Raw genomic sequence first — 20,850 nt, 5'->3', positions numbered from 1 at the left:
TTTATCTCAGGTGAACCCGTATGCCAGCCGCCAGGTGTGTTGTTTGCTGTAAATCCTACAGTGGGTCTGCCAGGTGCCTGTTTGCATAACATCACTGCGGCCTTGGTTAAAACCAGCTGCGTTTACCGTCGCTACAAGCAGTAATGCCCGCATCGTTGTATGAGGAAAACTTGAAGGTTGAAATATAGTCTTTATTGTGGGTTGAATAAAAGCTTACTGCCTCTTTATAGATCCAGGCGTGTTTTGTTTCACAGCTCGACGGGCAAGTCTCGTGGTTTCAGCACACAATATGCAATGAAACTTGGACCAGTGTATTGATTTGAATAAGCATTCAGCATAGATATTTATCAGTTTGTATTTAAGTAATATTTTGATGTTCTTTTCATTTGTTTCAGGTTTTTTTTTTTTTTTTTTTTACTGTATTATACTATAGACTATGGTTCAAAAGTCTGTAGTCGGTGAGATTTTAACAAATATTTATAAAACAAATGTCATGCTCACCGAGGCTCCATTAATTTGATCAAAAAAATACTGTAAAACTAATAATATTATTACAATTTAAAATAGCAGTTTTCTATTTTTATATAGTTTAAATTGTAATTTATTCATGTGACGCAAAGCTGAATTTTCAGCATCATTACTCCAGTCTTCTTCAGTGTCACATGATCTTTTAGAATTCATTGCTGATTTGGTGCTCAAGAAACATTTATTATTATTATCAATGTTGAAAACATTGTGATAAAAGTTGTACTGCTTAATATTTTTGTGGAAACTGTGATAAATAGTTTTTTTTTTTTTTCAGAATTCTTTGAATATATAGATCTAAAGAGCAGATTTTCTTAAAAAAAAAAACTTTTGTAACATAAACGTCTTCTCTGTCTCTTTTGATCAATTTAACATGTCCTACCTGAATGAAAATATTATTTCAAATCTTACTGACTCCAAACGCTTCAACGGTAGTTTACTTCTGTATTTCTTTTAATGTCAGACCAGACCTTTTAAGACAACTTAAAATGGCATTCGCAGCATATTTAGCTCCTGTGATGTGGTGTATTTCTGAGTGAAACACAATATTCAGAAGGGACTACTTAAGCAAGCATGACTATTACTGTTGCTTTTCCTCATGGTTAGGGATTTGACAAACCCTGAGCCATATCTAGAGACCAAAATATCTTAGAGACTTGGGCCAATAAGCAACCATCCAGAACACCCTAGCAACCGCATAGCAACTTCTTTTGCAGCAAGCATTATTCATATTTTCCTTTTGTATATATGTTCTAAATGATGTTGGTTATCATATTTCCCCATCCTTGATGTCAGCAGAAAGTAATTTCAGTTGGAGAAATGCATTTATATTTTTATGAAAGATTGCTGAATCATATTCAGTAAGGACAGGGGACATTAAGAATGTAAATTGGGTCTGTTTTTATTTATATTAAGGTAATGGAATAAAAATAGTTTTGTCAGTAAATGTTGTCGGTTTTTAAGAAAGATACACGATAGTGTCTATAAATGTTGCTTTTGCTGCTGGAATGTTGACTACCTCAATAACCCTTGTGTCAGTCAGGGACAGAGAGGAAACGCTGCCTAATAATGACTGACACACAATCAGTGTGACTCCAGTTGATATCTTCAGACAGGCGTGTGCACTGCGGTGTAAGTGTGCAATATATTTCCACTGATTTATAGGCGAGATATTGGCAGGCAGCTCTTCTCACTGTCACTGATTTGGCCGACATCTCTCCTCTGAGATCTCAGCTGATCTTCCAGCCGTGTGTTGTGAGGGCCGAGATATCATCAGATTGAGGAATGTGTGCTCAATCCAAAGCCGAATGGAGAAGGTGGGGTTCTGGAAGCAGGTTGGGTCAGAAGAATGTTTTTTTTTTTGTTGTTGTTGTTTGTTTTTATATATATATATAGGGGCAGTTATATTTTTGAAAATGTTTCTTTTATATATTACTTTCAATTTCAGTTTCATGTAGTTTCAATTATTCCGAAATAGTTTTGGCCGCCTAAATTTTTATTTATCTATTTTTAATCTTTATTTTTAGTAATTTTGAAGTTGTTTCTAGATTTACTTTCTCTATTTTTTATTTTATATATATTTAATTATATTATTAATTGTGTGTGTGTGTGTGTATATATATATATATATATATATATATATATATATATATATATATATATATATATATATATATATATATATATATATATATATATATATAAAACATTTTAAACTGTAAATTATTCTTAAAAAAATATTTTGTTTAGTAATTAGTAAATGGCCAGTTAAAATTGTATTTTTACATTTTAGTTTAAATTTTTCCTGTTCATTTAATAGTTTTTATTTTTTTTGCATTTTTGGAAAACACCTAGGTTTGATTTGGGTTTTATTGCATTGTCAGTATTACAAATAAAATAATAAAAGACTATGTATATTTTATTATACAAGATAATTTTCTCAGTACAGTTTCTGTGTGTCTTTATGTTTTAGTGAGTGTTTATAGCTTTAGATTACTTAATTTTTGCTTATTCTTTTTAGTGCTAGAATTCTTTTTCCTAGTTTTTGTAACAGCTTTCATTATCAGTAATAACTGATCAGGAGCTGTGGGGCTTGTGGTCAGGAAGTGATTTTATCTTTTGAGGTCAGTCTGACGGTGTTTTCAGCTTTGCTTCCTTGTCTCCTCTAAGAGTTGCAGCATGCAAATCCAAACACAATATTTGTTTACACGGCACCAGTGCTTTTGCTTTGCATTCTGCTTGGTTATAGAAGTAAGCACACGTACTGAGGAGTTAATTGTTATCATTGGGATTATGTAAGGAACACACTAAGTTCACACACATCTGCTTGCTTAACAGTACAATATAGGTTTAATCCTTGTTAAATATGCTTATGCACTACTGACCATCTCTAAAGGTTTCTTGCCCAGGGGAGAGCAGCTAGCAATAAAGGTAAGTTTGACAGAAGTGTCCGACACCTCCTTTCTCCCATACTGCCACACGCACAGTGCTTCAATCAATCTGATCATCGCCTCTAAAATGATTGGCTTATCAATGCGCTGGCCTTTCCTAATTTGCCATCCCTTTGCGGAAGAAAACAAGGATTGCTTTGGGTAAAGCAACAGACAGATCCACTCTTGTCATCCCTCATTCAGTGTTTAAACTTATCCATGACTGTTTGGTGTTGCGCAAACCTAAGGAGGACTGCAGAGATCTGTACTTACCCCGAGGGGTTCGGGGAAGTGCTGTCTCGCAACCAAATGCTCCCGTGGCAGTGTTTCCATCGAAACTGCCTGTCAGGTGGATGAAACTCAAACAGTCATCATGACAGGTCCGCTGTTATCAGAACTAATCTGCATGACTGAGCCATAATTCACCGGGGCTTTTATTCATCAAGGAACACACAAGAATAAAAAGTTGTAATGAGCGAGGAAACATCCAGTGTGTATGCAGCTTTTGCTCTAAGGCCCAGAGCGCTGTTTTGTGATGCCAGAACTTTAAAACCGAGTGACTGCTCTGAACTTTTTAGAGCTGTACGTCACATCACGTCATATTTCCTAACACCATCAGCTGTAAGCTTGAGGCAAGACAGTAAAATGAAAGTCTGCTGAAAACTACATTTTGCTGTTTAATGGAAAATCAGTTGACATAAAATTTGATTTTGCATGAGATATTTCAAATGAGATTATTTTTGATAAAATGTTTGTTGTACTTTTTTATTTAGTTCTTTTTATAATCTGAAGTACCTTTTATTATTTGTTTATGTTTCTGTTGGTAAAATACTACTAATAATAATCTAAATTATCTCTATACATCTCAATGAATATAATAAAAAAACTCTCTCTATTTAACATATCTGAATACATATATTTTGATTTTATTTTTATTTATTTTAGATATTTATAAATATAAAAATGCTATTTCTGAAGTGTATACACAGCATTAATAATTCAAATTTAGATTACACTGCTTTGATAGCCCACTTTAGACATTCTGCTAATAGAGGTAGATTTGCAACTACGTGTCAAGTAATTCTCATTTATTTGCAGCTTAATGTCTACTTACTCTTGAGTAGACTGTTAGGTTAGGTTTAGGGTTAGAAAATAAGTTGACATATACTTGTAAAGTTTCTCATATGTTGTATGTTGTGGACCCATCAAAGTAAAGTTTTAGAAGATATTAAGCAGACAGTCTACTTACACTCTAATGACTGCTAGTTGACATGAAGTTGCAAAGTTTCTTACTGTTAGTAGAATGTCTAAAGTGAACTATCAAAATAAAGTGTTACCAAAATGTATTATTAGAAAATTCATATTTTGATGCTCTTATCGCACCGCTGTCAATCACAAATCTCATATCTGATACTCATTTGCATAGAGGTTCAAAAATGGCTGCTTGGATCACACGCCAGTAGTCAAAGTGTGATGTTTGATGTAAACGCTTGGTTTTATTCTAAATGAGACCAGAGGTCAGAAGACAACTGTCCCGTTCGCTTCACAAGCTGCTTGCTGCTCCCTTAGTAATTTTCTTAGTTTGATTTAAACATTAAAATCAAATTGATCTGCTTGAGACCTTATGAATCCTCAGTGAATCATCTCCGTAATATTACTGCTGATTTAGGATTTCTAATCTATTTTCTCCAAAGTATGTTGATTCAGTCATTGAATTCAGATGATGCATACTTTTGCTCTTGAAACAGGGATGACTTTAAACTCTGTGTTGTTGAATGAGCCCATCAGAATCCATTATAAAAACTGTTTCTTCTTTATTCTCATTCCCGTCCTTCAGGCTCGAAGCACTGATAATCTGGACAGTTCTGGGGAGCCTGGGACCCGATCGGTGGGAACCACAGCCAACTTGAAGGGGAAGATGAGCAAAAGGTGAGAAACTGCATGCCTCTCCATCAGGCTCTATGAAATCTTTTTTTAAACCTAATTCTCTGTATTTTATTTTAATTTTGAATTAAAAAAAAAAAAAAAAAAAACGTAACAATGTAACAATAATAGTGCCCTATGATAGGTTTTATTTTTTTCAGAAATTGTGCTGTCTTTTAATTTTTCTGGTTTCTGTTTTATGATTTAATGCAAATCTTTTAAATTGCAGTCAAATGAAATTTGAACGGTTTCTTAATTTCTTTGACAAACAATGTGCTGCACAACAGATGTTTATTATGAAAAATCTTATTTTAAAACAATGTTTCAATGAGTGAGCTAGAGCAGCTCTGGGGATGGAGTTTAAGTCCTCATATAAGCCGGATCAGACACTGAAAACACCTCAAGCGTCGTGGTGCTTGAGTTTTTGTAGGAGACATGTATACTTCATATTTCAATAGCAGTTTGATTGTGTATAGCATTTGGATTTATTCATCCAAACTTTGCCAAATTCCTTGACATTCCACAGTAAATTCCATATTTATGACTGGATTGATTCCACGATTCTGTCCTTGTCTTTTCACATTGGAAATCATAGGACTCTATTTTTAAGCAGCTTTCTTAACTAGGGTTCCCACCTTGCAAGCAAACCCACTTGAATTGTAACCAGGACCCTCAAACTCAGGTGTAGAGCAAGCATTTGAAATGAAGAGTAAAACAGCCTTTAAGGTTTTAGACACAAAAGAGATTAACTATATTTTGGTTTGGTTGGTAGTTAATTAAGTGAAGGGCCGTGTTACTGTCAGCATTGTAGCTCAGGTTTGTCAAGCTCTGAACCCACTGTAGAACAGGAAGAACTGAGTTTCACTTCCCCCTGAAGTAACTGATAAGGAGATGCAAAGTTTCCCTGTGGTGTCCATGAGTAGCTTACTGAAAGTTGCCCTAGAGAGCTTCTACACTCGGTCGAACTTGAAAATACAAACTAGAGCTGAAGAAAATATACATAATACTGTCCTGGGCAAAACTCAGTGTTAATGTGTGGGTGTTTGCCAGAGCCCTGAGAAGTCTGTAGGATCTTTTTGTTTCATTTCGTTGATTTCCAGATGAAATAGTCTGAGAAATAGTCATAGTGCTAACTGCTGTGATGACTAATTTGATTAACCAAATAAGTTAAACATAGTATGAAAGTTTTCTCTACTTGTAACTGATAAACATAGAGTATATAATGTGTTAACACATTCCATCTATTGATTGTGGTTCCAGGCTTTCTGTTGTGAAAGGTCACTTCCCCAAGCTTGTTGACTGTGCCCACTTTCACTATGAAAATGTGGACTTCGGTTCTATCGAGGTAAGATCTTGTCTTAAGCAGAATTTGTTAGCTCTCCACTAAAATGTTATAAAAATGGAAACTTTTTATATCGCCCAGCCCTATTGGTCACATTTGTTTGCAAAATGTGTTATTTGTTGTATATGTATGCTCTGTTTTATAATAATTAAACATATAAAAATTGTATATAATTACTTTTTTATTTTAAATGTATTTATTTCATTTACTTATTCAACTTGTTATTATTTTGATTATTATTCATATTATTATTTTGCCCAAAAGAAGGTGTTTTACATCAGGAGCACAATTATGATACCTAAAAATATTGCCTTTGTTGGCATTAATACTTATGTATATCGTGTTTAGAAGTAAAAAAGATTATTTACCAAGATTTAAAGCTATGACATTAATATTATGTTGCCCTGACCAAATGACCTTTAGAAATGTGGTTTCATTTTTTGATAAAAGATAACAAGCACTGATCATTTGTGCACAATAAGACCAAGGACATCTATTAAAGAAGTATAAAAGGTTTTTTTGTTTGTGTTTTAGTGATGTACATGTTCAGTTGTCAATATGCATCACATTTAGAGTTCGACATTTAGGGTTATTAGTAAACAACAAGCAGATATCAGCATACAGCCAGATCATCTCCAGGGATGATAAAGACCCTTGCTTTGTGACCTTCAATAACACACACACACACACACACACACATTCAGATTCTATTCGTGTGCTCTGATAGGGAGGAGGAAACAATTACTTACACTTGATTCACAGATACACTGCAGTATGTCAGAGCTCTTCTCATATAAACCGTCAGCCACAAAGTGCTTTGTTTAAGCTTGTCTAAAATCTGTGATCCATTTAAGAAGGTTTACAGCCATAATGATAGACATTCATTCTCAAAATGGAATTCATTGTCCCTGTGGCATTGTTTTGTGTGTTCGTGCTGCATTTTGTGTTTATTATGGCAGAGCTCTGTACACACACATACACACACACACACACACACACACACACACACACACACACACACACACACACGAGAGCACCTGGAACATGACTGGAGTGGGAGTCCATCTCATTAGTGTTTAAACCCCCTGAAGACAAAAATAAAAGACCTTTACATGTTTTTTTACTCTGACCCTGTGAAGCAGAAAGGATCTCTGCAGTTCTCCTCTTCTTTGTGCAACTGCTAATGCAACACAGTATTTTTCGGCCATGTACCATACTAGTACCATGGTTGCATACATATTTAAATGCTCTCCAGGGCTACATTTGTTTGATTGTTTACAATTTTAAATAAATGTTTTCTGTTTTCTGCATTAACATCTAAAAAAAAAAAAAAAAAAAAAAAAAAACTTACTGTTCTGGTATCCCCAGACTTAGGAGTTTTGTATAAAACAGTAAGTAGCTTTGGATAAAAGTGACTTTTTACATCTTACTGATTACAGTCATTGTCAAAGCCATGGGGAATTTTGCATGCTACATGGATATGAAACAGCATTTTGAATTATTGTGAAGGGATGTTCCCAGCTTCTCATAAACAGTCCTGTGTTTGAAAGTAGCTGTATCTCATCAAATTTGAGTAACACGTAATTTTAACTAGTAATTGATCTGTCCAGACTGAAAGTGATATTAGAATCAATGCAATTAAGGACATGTTTTGGTGTTTATGTTGGTTCTTTCAACTCATTTCAAAATGTCAGAAAAATGAAACTTGAAAAGTGCAACCGAATGCCCCAAGAAATTGGATTTACACCATGTAAACTCATACATAAATGCACAATTACGTTGGGATGCAGGAGCATGATGAATGTAACAGCCATTGAGATATACTTATCCAATAATAAACTTGTCAGATCAGGATCAATGAACACAAAACCAGCCTAATTTATGCAACCAATTGTTCTTCCAGTGTACCATGTGGTTATGGTGGAAATATGCAGTCTTAAAGGGTCATGAAACCCCTGTTTCAGCACCGGTTACTTCTCACAACAGTTTTAAACTAATAGGATAAGAACACGCAGTCTCATGAATAATTTAATAGACACCGATGCATCATCGATGTACTATAGTCAGCACAATGTAGATTTTAAACCCGGAAGTTAAAATTAACCAGTTTTCTCCAACAGTTAAAATTATCGGATGCTAACATTGTTTTCTATGATGTGCAACACAAACACCTCTGCTAAAATCTTTTCTGGGGTTTCATGACCCTTTAAATGATGATTCAAGACTGTGAACATTCCCTTTAAATGTTTGTTTATGTCTGCTTGAACTTCTTCGCACCTTCATGAATTAATGTCTGCTCTTTTCACCTTCAGCTTCAGTTTGCCAACGAGCAGAGCGATGCCAGCTGGACCTTGGGCAGTGCCAAAGATCTGGTTTTCCTCGTGCAGGTGTCCTGCCAGGTGAGTGGGCGCACATGCCCCAGTCAGCGCTAATAATAAACACCCCACCTGCTGCAAAAAAAACACGTCTGACCGTATCAAACGTGAAAGAATTCAGTGCACTACACATGCATCGTGCATCTTTCCTCTCTTCTGTTGGAATGTAATTTGTTGACTTCCCCCTCCTCTCTCTGCCCCTCTTTCCCCAACTCTCTCTCTCTCTTGCTGAAATCTAGGGTAAGACATGGATGGTGCGTCGTTCATACGAAGAGTTCCGGACGCTGGACGCCCACCTGCATCAGTGTATTTACGACCGCCGTTACTCGCAGCTTTTGGCCCTTCCTGCCCTATGCGAGATTGGAGACCGGGTGGAGGTGAGCTCAACTACGCTGGATACTAATGTTTTTTTTATTATTATTATTTAGCTTCATCGTAGCTTATGTCGTACCGCTAACAGAGTTAGCTGCTCTGTATTGAGGTCGTCGGCCAGTTATGTAGGTTGGTGTCTGCACCCTTAGGGACAGTGCTGAGAAGGAAAACACTTTTTTTTTTTTTTTTTTTTTTTTATTTATCATGAGATTATTTTAAATCTGGTAGATTCTAATTACCATTAGATACAAAAGTTTGGGTTCAATAAGATTTTGTAGTGTCTTTGAAATAAGTCTGTTATGCTGAGCAAGTCTGTTTATTTGATCAAAAATACAGTAATAGTAATAACTGTTTTCTATTTTAAAATGTTAAAATGTCATTTTTTCCTGTGATGACCAAACTGAATTTTCAGCAGTCATTAATCCAGTCTTCAGTGTCACATGATCCTTCAGCAATCATTTGAATATTCTGATTTGCTGCTCAAGAAAACTTTTTTGAATGTTGGGAATAGTGCTTAATTGTTTTTCTCAGAATTATTTTTCTTTGATGAATACAAAACATTTGAAATCTAAATCTTTTAAAACATAAATTGTCTTAAATGTACTAACACTTATAATAAATGTATTGCATCCCTAATAAAATGTATTTATTTGTTTCTTTACTAAAAATTCAAATGGACCTGAATCTTACATAAATCATTTTCATTTGAAAAATAAGTGAGACTTTCAAGTGAGCTTAACATGCATGTTGTTCACGCAGATCTTCACGCCACTGTTGTCGGAGTATCTAAACCGTCTCTCCATGATTGTGGACAATAAGCTGAACTGTGGGCCGGTTCTCACCTGGATGGAGGTGAGAGACAAGCAGAGCAAAGATGGGAATGCAAACATATATTAGAGTAGATAAGAACTGCAATTTGGAAGTATGTCGAAATTAAACTTATTTATAGGTATAGTTCACCCTCATGACTTTCCAAACCTGTGTGTGTTTCTTTCTTCTGTGGAATACAAAAGATATTTTGAAGAACGTTGGAAACCAAACAATATTGGAGCCCACTGACTTCCATTGTATGGCCTGATGAAAACACACATTTCTCAAAATATCTTCTTTGTGGAACAACATAAGCGTGCAATTATGTGAAATTATACGTGTATCACAGGCGATCCCAACACACACTTTTTTGTAAAAAATGGCAGAATCTGTTTTGCTAAGATACATTTCATGAATTTTGCTTTGAGATTTTGGCTACATGAAGTCATGCAATATTACAGCTAATGGATTTTCATGCTCTCTACAGATTGACAACCATGGCAACAGGTTCCTGCTGAAAGAAGAAGCATCTTTAAACGTCCCTGCCATCGCTGCTGCTCACGTCATCAAGCGCTACACTGCTCAGGCTAGCGATGAGATCTCTATTGAGGTACTCAGACCACTTATTTTTTCCCCTCTGTTGATATATTTCCTTTTAAAACAGGACATATGAAAGCTTTTTTCAAAGCTCCTTTCAGTGTTGTACATCAAACTACAGCATAAACTCCAAACTCTTCCAGAAGACCTTGTACCCAGTTTGAGTTCTCTCTTTTTCACGTCCTGTCCTTATTCTGCACATGCATGCACAGCCTGCCTGGTCCTGGGACACTGTTTCGTACTCTCTGCTCTTCCTCCTCCTCCTCTTCCTCCTCCGTCATGTCTATTCCTGTCCCCCCTCCCTATACACTGCTCCATATACAGCGACACTTTCTGGGCCAAAGAATAGGGTGACCCAAACTTAGAACACATTGAGGCCCCTTTTCTCTCTCTATTTTTTTTGTCTCTCTCTTTCTTTCTTTCTCTCTGTCTGTCTGTCCTTTGCATACATATGACATCATTTTTTAAACTGATCTATCTAGCTAACTTTAACTACATGGCGAGACCATAAAAACCTCTCTGAAACCCTTTGCAACCACCTAGAAATGCCTTATGACAACCACTTAGTAATGCTGTATTTGTTTGTTTGTCTGTTGAATTTTTAGATTTAGGCAAGGCTTTTAAAGCCAACATCAACATTTATTCAACAAATTTGTGCTATTTTGGTTTCTCTCTTGTTCTTTTTATCTTTTCTCTCATCTCAGGCTTAATGCTTTCTCTTTCTGCTCTCCACTGAGAGATAGGAACTGATATTTTTTTTTCCCTTCCTCTTTTTTTTAAATTTGGGTCATATTTCGGCACGCAACAGTGCTTCTGAATAGAGATGTTAATCTGATTGTGACTGGATGTTGTTGGGAATATATGAAGTGTTTTGTCTGCAGTGCACATACAGTAATTGCAGTTGATGACGTGCTTGTGGTTGAACAAATATGAACTCAATCATCATCCTCTTCTGTGCTAATATACTTTTATGAAGAGTTTTTGATGGTTTTAATGCACAATTAATTTGCATGTTTGTTACTAGATGTGTGTGTGTGTGTGTGTGTGTGTGTGTGTGTGTGTGTGTGTGTGTGTGTGTGTGTGTGTGTGTGTGCGCGCGTGTCTGTTTGCATGCTAATCGCTTGCATGTATCTTTGTTCACCAAGTTGGTGATATTTTGTCAGTGATTGACATGCCACCCAAAGAGGACACCACGTGGTGGAGAGGAAAGCATGGATTCCAGGTACTGGTTCCAGGATCTGACTTGGGCCATCTTCAGTAACACTGTAAACTTTGAGCTCAGCTTTCCCCTCTTTTTCTTCAGGTTGGCTTCTTTCCCAGTGAATGTGTGAAGTTAATCAATGAGAAGTTGCCACAGTCGGTCAGCGCTCCTGTCAGTAAGCAAGGTACCATGCACATGGTCTTCTCCAGTATTCAGAGATCAGGATGGTTCTTGAAGTAGAAATGCCTTTAAGAATCTCTGTAGCAAAACTGACTGAGAAATGTACTTTGAACTCTTCTTGCTGGTTTATCAGTGCTTCAGTACGCATCATTTGGTTCTTCATCTTTATTGGCTTTTTCAGAGGTGGATGCTTCAGGCTCCAAACCTGGCGTCAACAACACGACTGAGCCTTCCTCTCCAACATCAGGTATCACTAAATGTTTTTTTTTTTTTTTTTTTACTTTTCAGTAGTTGCAATTAGGGCTGGGCATACTATTAAAGTGACAATGAAATCACAGTCAGATCTTTTCTTGTCTATTGTGACACAGCCGAGTGTAGCAGTATATCGAAAAAGAAAAAAATGTAGGACAGGTATGTGATTCTGTGCATCAGTTGTTGATTACATTGTACTCAAATGTGGAACCAGATAAGGGTAAACTTGCAGGAGCAGGTTTGAAGTGATCATATGATGCGATTTAAATTTTTCCTTTCTCTTTGGAATGTAACAAGCTCTTGGTGCATAAAGAAGATCTGTAAAGTTGCAAAGACTAAAGTCTCAAAGAGATATTCTTTATAAAAGTTATGGGTCAACCACACCCCCCTAAAACGGCTCATTCTAACACGCCCCCACATGTCTACGTCACGATGTGGGAAGATTCAAAAAGAAAGAAGGCGTAACTTTCATTCTCGCTGTTGCCCCCGCTGCCTTGTCGTGGAGACGCTGTGTGTTTCGGGGTGAAAGTGAAACTTCTTTGCTTGGTTTCAGAAAGGCGGGGCATAGAGGAGCAACAATAATGTACATTATGTGGAAAACAATGTGTTTTTTTAACCTTAAACCGCATAAACACATTGCATTACACCAAATACACAAAATAATGTTTATTTTAGCAACGTCATATGACCCCTTTAAGCAGCAGGTTAGCTGGTTGAAGTCCTGCATACACCATAAGAGAAAGTCTGTCATTTCCCTGCAAGATCAAGTTATGGCAATTTAATTAAACAGTACGATTTCAAAACATTTTGTAAAACATTCTGTAAAATGCATTTAGAAAATAGATTTCATTTCAGGCCGTGTTTAAATACTAAATACCGCGTTGTGACTGCATTACCCTACATTTTGTATATCTCACAGTCTGGAGTCAGTTACTCTGCTTATATAACACTGTTAATGCACCACAAGACATTTCAGGTGTTTTATTTCAAGACATTTTTGAATGTATGTGTGGCTGTCTGCTGCATTTGGCAGCAATGCCTCTACTAATAGTGAAGCTGAATATTTAACTACTTCAAAAATAATGACACTACCACCACTACTAAGAAATGTCCACAGCTCTTAAATAGTGAAACGGTTTTATAAAGTCACAAGTTTTTTGCACGCGTGTGTGCAATTGAGTGTCTGTAAGTGTGAGCACAGAATGAGAACAGAGATAGAGCATGCATTCCATAGATAGATAATAAAGGAAATTGTCATATTTATTTCAATGCCTTTGTGGTTTTTAGTTCTTTCGCTGTGGTAGGCTGCAAGTGTCTTTGAAATAACTAAAATAATTTGGTTAAGTATACATTGTCTATATTGAACTGTTCTGTGGTCAAGAAACTACTTAAACTACTTCAGCTGTGCATTTACTGAAAAATATTACCAACCAATCATAAACAAGCATAAAATGGTAATGAAATATTTCAGTTTAAACGAACTCTTTTTATTTGAATATATTCAAGTGTAGTTTATTTCTTTTAAACATCATTACACTAGTCTTCAGTGTCACATGTTACTTCAGAAATCATTCTAATATGCTAATTTCCTGCTAAAGAAAAGTTTCTTTAGAAATTACATATACTGCTGACCCCAAACTATTTGCACCAATTCTTGGAAAACCTACATCGATCAACCACTGATCATGAATAGCTGATATATCGCCCAGCCCTAATTGTTATTTCTTAAAAACACGTTTTGGTTACTTGATATTAGCATGGCTGCTGTTTTTAAGGTTATTTTTAAGGCCTTGAAAGGCACTGTAATCAGAACAAATTTGTATTTAAGATTTTAAGGTTGTTGTTGTTGTTTAGTCTGCTAAACATGACAGCAGCATCTTCTAATTAAGTGCTTTAATGGTAAATGTATTGGAGGCATTTGATGTTTCTGTCGATTGTGTTCCCTATCTTTTTCCCTCAGTTCTTCATCCTTGGTTCTTAAGCCTGGCTGGTAACAACTTCATTGGATTTACCTAAACTAACATTTCTGTATCCGCCTTTTTCTAACGCCTTCTGTGCTTTGAGACAAGCATTTGTAACACAGATTGTGGTTGTTTATACAGCAGGCAGAGAGAGTGTGGGAGGTTCGGAGAGGATGAGCTTGGGTGTTGGAGGTTGGAGACACAGCAGAAATGCTCATGTGGGCATCATTCTGTAGCATCTGCTGAAGAATTACGGGCCTCTTGTTGTATAAATGAGAATCTGTTAATAGGCTTGCCGTGGGGATTGATTTTGGTTGAGCCTGAGCCATGTTATATTGAACGTTTTTAACACTGTGTCCTAACCAGACACAATGCGACAAGATTCCAACAACAAACATTGGAAATGACTAGACAAAGGCAGTGGAAAGCAATGTCTAAATGTAGTTATGCTTATCACAGAACTTTCAGGAGATGTCTTGATCACATCTGGTTAAACCACCACAGGGATGTTAATTTCTAAAAGTGCTTCTTGTTAGACTGCATTAATGACTTGCATAACTGACATGTTGATGTCTACACTACGGGCTTTGACGGGCCCTCGTTTAACCTGTTTAACTGTTAATCTACATTTGTTTCATCCAGGTCTTTGACCCTGGGGTTTGTGAAGTATGTATAGCAGTGGTTCTCACCCATGGACTTACTATGGGACTTCAGCACACTTCCAAGGGGACGCGAGGCGGATTAAAATGATTTAAAATAAGACATAGATTAAAAATGTCAGCAAAATCATATTTCTTTAAGAAATTCCTTACATTTTTGTTTAAGAACCAGGTTTTAAAACCTGAATATAAATGTGATTTCTAGACCTGGAAGTCAGTTTTTTTTTTTTTTTTTTCTTAAATTATCTTAATATATCAGTTTTGTCAATTATAAAATGTATTGAGTGTAAATTGCAATTTGTGAGTAAAAAATAATTGTCAAAACCCTGTAATCACAAACTAAAAAATTCATATAAATTCATAGGCAACAAAAAGTGTAAACCCTAATTTAAAGAACATTGTTCTTAAAATGACAGAATTTAATTATTTAGTTATTTGTAATTATTTGTGTTAATTTTACCACTCCTAATTTCTCTAAACAAAAAAAAAAAGTTAAAAAAAAGTTTGAAAATAAGCAGCTCTGAAATATGATTTAAAAATGGTTGAGAACCACTGATCAGTAGCTATATCACCTACTCAGAGTAACATGGTTTTTAGACCTATGGCTGATCTGCTCAGTTGTAAACGTCATTGATTAGAGCTCACTAATTGGCTTTTTAGATGTTTTCTTCTCTTAATGGGTCAGGGTGCTTATATGGAGAATTCATTTGTACGTTCAAGTCACCTGTTAGTGCTCTGCAAAATTTGTAGGTTTCAGATAATTTTTAAAGAGATTATTTCGAATAATAGGGAGTGTATGAGGCCAGTCAGCCACCATATGAAATTTGTAGCGTTTGTGTAGCAGTTTTCAGCCTAATATACCTCAGGAGTTGTTACTAAGCTGTTTAGAGATTTGTAATCCCATTTATCTATATATTAAATGTCGAAAACGTCATAACTAAATGTTTATGGGGTTTTAAGTATATTGGTGTTTTAAGTATATTGTATGTTTTATATTGATCTAAATGTAATAATATATTATTTTGCATAAATTCAATTGGATGGATATATTACATATGTACACAGGTTATTATTGTATACTTAAACTCCCATCTGTGTGTACGTCAGGTGTTTACAGTGTTTGCAGGTATCCCAAATGAACACATTTTGTCACATTTTGTGTATTTGTGAAAACAATTATGTGGTGTGTGAAAGCATGCAGTCCATATTGTAATTTGCCTGATTAGCTCTCTGTCGCCCCCTTTTGGCAGTTTCTAAGAAACACGGCAAGCTGATGGGCTTCCTGCGCACCTTTATGAAGTCCAGACCCACCAAACAAAAGCTGAAACAGAGGGGAATCCTGAAAGAACGTGTGTTCGGCTGTGACCTTGGCGAGCATCTCCTCAACTCTGGCCAAGATGGTAAAGAAATTTAGTATTTTCTTAATGTGCTTTAAGATGGGAAAATTGCAGAAGGTCTAATTTTGTGATATTTGTGTGATCAAACTTCAGTGCCGCAGGTACTAAAGAGCTGCTCAGAGTTCATAGAGAAGCATGGTGTGGTGGATGGCATCTACAGACACTCTGGTGTGTCCTCCAACATACAGAAACTCAGGTGTGTCATCCTACCCTGATTTACTTTTCAGGATTTTAAACAATGCACTTCATTCAAGTTTATATGAAGGTTGTCACGGATCACTCCTTTATTCTGTGCGCACTTAAACTGATAATTTATGTACACTCTTTATATGCATGACCATGAATTCTGTTCTCATCCTGATCAGGCATGAGTTTGACAGTGAAAATGTTCCAGACCTGACGAAAGATGTGTACATGCAGGATATTCACTGCGTCGGCTCGCTGTGCAAGCTCTACTTCAGAGAGCTGCCCAATCCTCTGCTCACGTACCAACTCTACGACAAGTTTGCTGTAAGTAATTCTGGCTCTAGTATAAGTTATGTTTAAACATTCTGCAAAATTAGGATTTCAAAAAATTTCTTTTAACCATGGTAATATAATAGTATCGTAAATTCTTTCCTGACTTTTTCTGATTTCACAGAAAGATTAAGCAGCACAAATTTTCAACATTGATAATCGTAATAAATGTGTTTAGTAGCATTCTACTAAACGATGAGAAATGATGCTGAAAATTCAGCTTTGCATCACAAGAATAAATTACATTTTAAAATATATTCAAATAGAAAACAGCAATTTTAAATTTTAATAATATTTCTCAATATTACTGTTTTTACTATAATTTTGATCAAATTTCTCATGTTACTAAGCAAGCTGTATTTTCTTGTCTGTCCAGGAATGTATGGGAGAGATGACGGAGGAAGAGAGAATGATGAAAGTACATGATGTTATCCAGCAACTTCCTCCTCCTCACTACCGGTAACCCCAATAATTACTACTCATGGATCACAAGTAGCGTCATCTTTCATGAAAAGTGTGACAGAAAGAGCAGTGTTTTCTGACAATAAGTCTTTGCGTTTGTCTCAGCACTTTGGAGTACCTCATCAGACACCTTGCCCATTTGGCCACCTGCAGTGGAGAGACGAACATGCACATTAAGAATCTGGCCATTGTCTGGGCCCCCAACCTGCTCAGGTAAGCCCTAACATGGAATTTTAATGACATAAATATTAATGACACACAATATGGTGATAATATCCAACACCATATCAGTATTTTTTAGTGCTGAAAACTCTTGTATGAGATTTATATTCTGTCATAATTGACGTTCTCACTGCAGCTTAAGCATTTTTGTTGTGGGTTTTACTAGTACACACTCAGGGTTCAAATTAAAACACATGATTATGAAGCAGAATCTGCTGTTGTTTTGTTTCAGATCCAAAGAAATTGAAGCAGTGGGCTTAAGCGGTGCTGATCCATTTAAAGAAGTGCGCATCCAGTCCGTGGTCGTGGAGTTTCTGCTCAGCAATGTGGAAGTACTGTTCAGTGACTCCTTCACTTCTGTTGGCCGTTTTAGTGCAGGTATGTTGAACCAACAAATCTGTCTCTATAGATGTTCACATTCATCAGTAAACCACTCATTCGGTCCGGTGTGTTCAAACAGCACTTTCATTAAACAGTCAGTGATGTTGGCTTTGTTCCAAAATCTAGTGAGCTGCCTACTTAAGCAGTATTGTAATTCATCATAGCCAAAAAGTCAGCATTTTAATTATGCTGCCTTCAAAGATGCAGTACTTTCTTTTGCCAACAATGTTGTATCCTTCAAGAAGAAACCAATTCCATAATGTGACAAGCTCAGTGACAAACTTTTAGTAAGGATGCTGCTTATGCAGACAATACACAATGTTTTGGAACAGAGCTGTCTGGTAAACCGATACAGTAGAATGTGTTTAATAACTTCCTTTGCCAGTCTTTGGTTTAAAGTGATATCTGATGCAACTTTCGGGCCTTAATTTCTCCAGTGTTTTCTTCCCTTCTGAGTTGCAGCTGTTCTTGTTTTCATATTTAACGGTGATGCGTGACTCCCACAACAAGGCCTTTGCACTCCTCTTTTCCTTTTCATCCTTTTTTTTTTTTTTTTTTTTTTTTACATTTTTATACTCTTATTAGCTGTTATAACTTTTGAGCAACAGTATATGAAAATGAAAAATTAAAAAAAGTTTTTAAAATATTCATTTTTATGCATAATTAAGAATAATTTCTGCCAAACTGGCACTGCTGCCATGTAAATTCATACTCTTTAAATCAAAAATAAAGAAAAAAAATCTAGAAAGAAAAATAAAAATCTAGTAAAAAATAAATAAATATATATATATATATATATATATATAGTTAAAATGATCAAGACATGTTTTCCACAGTTTTGCACAAAATTAACCAAAAAAAAAACGGTTAATAATTATTATTTGTTTCCACCAACATGGAGTATGCACTGGAATATATAATATTTACTGGAATATGTTTTATTAAAGCATTTTAAGTTATGTAAAATGCCACATGGGGACTTCTGGGAATATTTTTTACTCTGTTTACTGTTTTTTTTTTTTTTTTTTAATGAACAAAACACTTCCAAACTCTGTTGCAATTTAGTGAGTTTTAAATTTAGAAACCCTATTACAATCTGTATAATATTGCAAATTGCAACACGATGGAGGTGAGGTTAAATTCATTTCCTTTAGAATTATTGGAAATAAATGATAAATATTTAATATGTCTCCCAGCCCAGTTATTTTTACAAGTTAGTCCCTTGTGATGAGCTTGGCTAAGACAGCACAGTGGAACATGTTTACAATGGCCTCATCCATGTGTAAGTGAGGCTTACTGAGAGCGAGCTGTGTGTTTCCATAGTGACAAGAGGGGCGGAGCACAAGATCTCACGCCAGCCCCGAACACGCCTGGTTAGTCTTCAGGAGGCAAGGGGGGAGTCCTGTTTGACTGACCCCTCTTATCTGGACCCAGAGCTACGACGCTTCTCCATGATATGAGATCCAGACTGACCCTCTACAGTGGACTCTCAAATCACAATCTGTTCTACCAGGACAAACCTGGTCAAGCCAGCTTAAGGGGCCATACAGACAGTACATACTGCTGAGTTAAAAACTCCCATGTATTGTTTTTGAAAAAAACTCAGGTGTGTCCTGTGTGAATGGCTCAGCTTGGAATATGGTATCTGGTTTGTCGCTATTCCAAGGTCTACCAGGTCAAAATCAGGGTCATCAGTTGTTTGACCAGCTGATCAACCATCTAAACCAGCTAATGACCACAACTGACCTGCTAGAAACCATGCAAAAAAATTTTTTAGCAGGGATCAAAAAGATACTATCACTGTTCACATTCATGAATGGATGGATGGATGTTTACGCAAAAGTTTGGGCTCAGTAAGATTTTTTTTTTTTTGTAGAAGAAATTAATACTTTTATTCAAGGACACACTAAAATGTGACAGCAAAGACATTTATAAGTTACACTGCATATGATTACCATGTCATATAAATGCTGTTTTTTTTTTTTTCTTTGTTTCTAAAAAAAAAAGGTTCCACCAAAATTTTAAGCAGAACAACTTTTTTCATCATTGATGATTATACGAAATGTTTCTTCAGCTGTAAATCAGCAATGATTTCTGAAGGATCTTGTGACACTGGAGACTGGAATAATGATGCAGCTTTGCATCACAAGAATAAATGATATTTTAAAATGTACTAAAATAGAAATAATATTTCACAGTTGCACTGTATGTACTGTACATTTGATCCAATAAATGCAGTCTTGATTAACAAGAGTTCTATCAAAAATCTTACCAAGCCCAAACTTTATAACCATTTGCTTTATATGCCATTTAGCTATGTCATTTTCCACATGGATGAACTATTTTGAGAGCTGTTTTTGTCGAGGACAGCTATAAAGACATCTTTTGCCTATGTAAATGACACGTTAGAACTGTACAGCACACAGGTGCTATATAAGGCAATAAATCCTTTTGTTGGCATTAATTAATCTCTTTGAATCTTTTTATTACTTTTTTTTTTTTGTATGAGAGAAAGTATTAATATTAGGCAAAATGTTTATGGTTCCTATTATTTAATCTTTTTATCTATATAAATTTGATTTCATTAAGTAGGACGCTGAGGAAAATCATTAGGTAACATGGGTAAATGGGATGGATGTAAAAGTAAAAATCTGAGCTATAGAGTGTCAGTTTGTGGACACGACTCTGAGACATTAACAGCAGGTAAAGTGTCTTTTAGTTTTTTTTCTGTATGTCAGCTTATGTTTTTGTGTTAATCATAGTTTTCTTCTACAAATTAACCCCAAATATTACTCTTGAGCAAACAGCTTTTAAATGTTATGCACAAGCATTACAATCTTTCTCAAAATGCAAAACCGTTATACTTTTGCAGGCTTTGTATTCAATTTATTTCTCTACTCGTCTGATGTCCCAGATTTTACAGGCTTGCTGAGGCCCAAAAAAAGCTCTATGCAAATACAAAGTACAAGCATTCTTAGATATGCAAGCTCAATTACAAATAATAATGCATGTATTATTACGCACTGAATTCTCAACATTGCTAAAAGAGGCACTAAAAGTTGCATTACCTGGCTTGACTCAGTATAGCAAATTGTGCTTGTAAAATCTGAGTAAGCACCAGCAAAGCATGTGCATTTGTGTACATGCATAGAGTTCATTTTTGGCCTCAACCACTTATGTTTATGTGAACTTCCAGTCTGTTGGCCAGCCCATGTATTTCTTCTACAAAGCTTTTTGCAGTAGAGC

At 35.7% G+C, this 20,850-nt stretch overlaps 1 protein-coding gene across 1 annotated transcript in view; it reads left to right on the top strand.

Moving 5' to 3' along the window:
- The window catches only part of LOC109106037 (rho GTPase-activating protein 33-like), a 51,483-nt gene that overhangs the window by 23,750 nt on the left and 6,883 nt on the right, over positions 1 to 20,850 (top strand). The window contains 17 exon segments of the mRNA XM_042741633.1: positions 2,921 to 2,955; positions 4,792 to 4,883; positions 6,138 to 6,222; positions 8,532 to 8,618; positions 8,834 to 8,971; positions 9,726 to 9,818; positions 10,264 to 10,386; positions 11,518 to 11,595; positions 11,677 to 11,758; positions 11,936 to 12,001; positions 13,967 to 13,996; positions 15,877 to 16,026; positions 16,117 to 16,219; positions 16,389 to 16,533; positions 16,916 to 16,998; positions 17,107 to 17,214; positions 17,456 to 17,601. Coding sequence (XP_042597567.1) covers positions 2,921 to 2,955; positions 4,792 to 4,883; positions 6,138 to 6,222; positions 8,532 to 8,618; positions 8,834 to 8,971; positions 9,726 to 9,818; positions 10,264 to 10,386; positions 11,518 to 11,595; positions 11,677 to 11,758; positions 11,936 to 12,001; positions 13,967 to 13,996; positions 15,877 to 16,026; positions 16,117 to 16,219; positions 16,389 to 16,533; positions 16,916 to 16,998; positions 17,107 to 17,214; positions 17,456 to 17,601 — 1,644 coding nt within the window.

This window comes from Cyprinus carpio, chromosome B16 (genome assembly GCF_018340385.1).
Source record: "Cyprinus carpio isolate SPL01 chromosome B16, ASM1834038v1, whole genome shotgun sequence".
Classification (NCBI taxonomy): Eukaryota; Metazoa; Chordata; class Actinopteri; order Cypriniformes; family Cyprinidae; genus Cyprinus; species Cyprinus carpio.
This window is presented reverse-complemented; position numbering and strand designations above follow the sequence as displayed.